The 1620-nt window shown below is 40.2% G+C and overlaps 1 protein-coding gene across 24 annotated transcripts in view; it reads right to left on the reverse strand.

Moving 5' to 3' along the window:
- Window positions 1–1620, reverse strand: part of GTDC1 (glycosyltransferase like domain containing 1) — a 416031-nt gene that overhangs the window by 91006 nt on the left and 323405 nt on the right. For 23 of the 24 annotated variants that reach the window (XR_008618456.1, XR_008618439.1, XR_008618445.1 and 20 more), the window contains one exon: window positions 323–655. Coding sequence is in view for 20 of the 24 variants with exons in the window: in XM_055087686.1 (XP_054943661.1) it covers window positions 323–655 (333 nt within the window). In the remaining 4 variants the exon portion in view is untranslated. Of the gene's footprint in view, window positions 1–318; window positions 656–1620 lie in introns of those variants that run through there. The other variant, XM_028477616.1, reaches the window with a different exon arrangement.

Consider the following 1620-nt stretch of genomic DNA (forward strand, 5'->3'; position numbering starts at 1 on the left):
TATATATAAAAAAATATGAAATCCTATTCTTACACTTTGAAACTTCTTGAATGAGATTCGGTTTCCTGGAAGCGCCAAGCTGCTGTTGTTAGTTGAGCAAATCACTGCAAATAATTATCTGTGATTCAAATTTAATCTAAGTACACAACCATGAATATAAAGACACTGAGTAGTGCCACCCTGGCACCACACCGGTAGCACTGCCACATTAAAATGATCTTTTTCTAAAGCTATAGGGACAACAAATTACTAAGTCGATCATCAGAATATATCTTCTATTACCAGTTCGACAACTTACTAAATTGGTATGTCTTACACTTACCACCTGTGAGGCCAGACAATATGCAATGGTCTTTGTTGATCATCAGCTCCAGCCAAAACGTTACACGGATTTTGTTTACGTTCCCCATGACGAGTGCTTGAATTATCTGACGAGCTGAACGTTTTCAAGTATGACTCCTGCCTTACTGAGCGACCCAGGTTTTCTTGCTGTGCAGCATCACAGGATCCAGACTCTGAATCAAACTTCTTCAATAAATTCTCAGAACCTCTCTGCTCCTGTTGGAAAGGAAGGGCCATGGATGGAGCAACACCGCCATTTCCTTTAAGGTTGAGTATCTTCTGTAAATGTGCTGCTTTGTGCTTGGGCATGAATCTGTTACAAAAAGAAAATGCAGTATATGTTTAGTGAAAATACTATTTAAAATTTGCTCTTTACCTTTCTGTAAGCACATGATGATGATGTATAAAAACTGAGAAGAAAAAAAAAACTAAAGATATAACAAAAATTCTAGGAAGAGCGCAAAAAGCAGTAGTCACCAAGAGAAAGTTCAAAAGTTTGAAATTAGACCAGATTGTCTTTGGTTTCCAAAGAGTTTCTGTGGCTATAAAAATCTGCACTGCACATACCATAAAAAATCAGGGTAGAGTGATGGTTTAGCGGTCTTGCTTAACTTGTTTTTCTGGAGTTCTATGTTTTCCAGTCATGACATGGCCCAGTGCTTATTTTCAAAACATACTTTTGCTCATTAACCTACAAAAATTCTTGAAACTTTCTGAATTAACACTGGGTATTTCTGCTCACATGACTGTTCTGTATTCCTGGGCACTTGTACACATTTTTATTAAGTTGACTTTTCTAAAATTTCTTTTTTTAAAAAAAAAAATAAATTTATTTATTTATTTTTTTGGCTGTGTTGGGTCTTCGTTGCTGTGCATGGGCTTTCTCTAGTTGCAGCGAGCGGGGGCTACTGTTCGTTGCAGTGTGCAGGCTTCTCATTGTCATGGCTTCTCTTGTTGCGGAGCACGGGCTCTAGGTGCACGGGCTTCAGTAGTTGTGGCATGTGGGCTCAGCAGTTGTGGCTTGCGGGCTCTAGAGCACAGGCTCAGTAGTTGTGGCACACGGGCTTAGTTGCTCCGCGGCATATGGGATCTTCCCGGGCCAGGGCTCGAACCTGTGTCCTTTGCATTGGTAGGCAGATTATTACCACTGTGCCACCAGGGAAGCCCAACTATTAGGTCAGCAGCTAATCCGAAACCACATCTGTTGGACTTCATCTTCTTACTGGCTCCCAAATGGTCTAAGGTTTTTTTTTTTTTTTTTTTTTTTCGGTATGGGGG

The sequence above is a fragment of the Physeter macrocephalus genome, chromosome 2, assembly GCF_002837175.3.
Source record: "Physeter macrocephalus isolate SW-GA chromosome 2, ASM283717v5, whole genome shotgun sequence".
In the NCBI taxonomy this organism is placed as follows: domain Eukaryota; kingdom Metazoa; phylum Chordata; class Mammalia; order Artiodactyla; family Physeteridae; genus Physeter; species Physeter macrocephalus.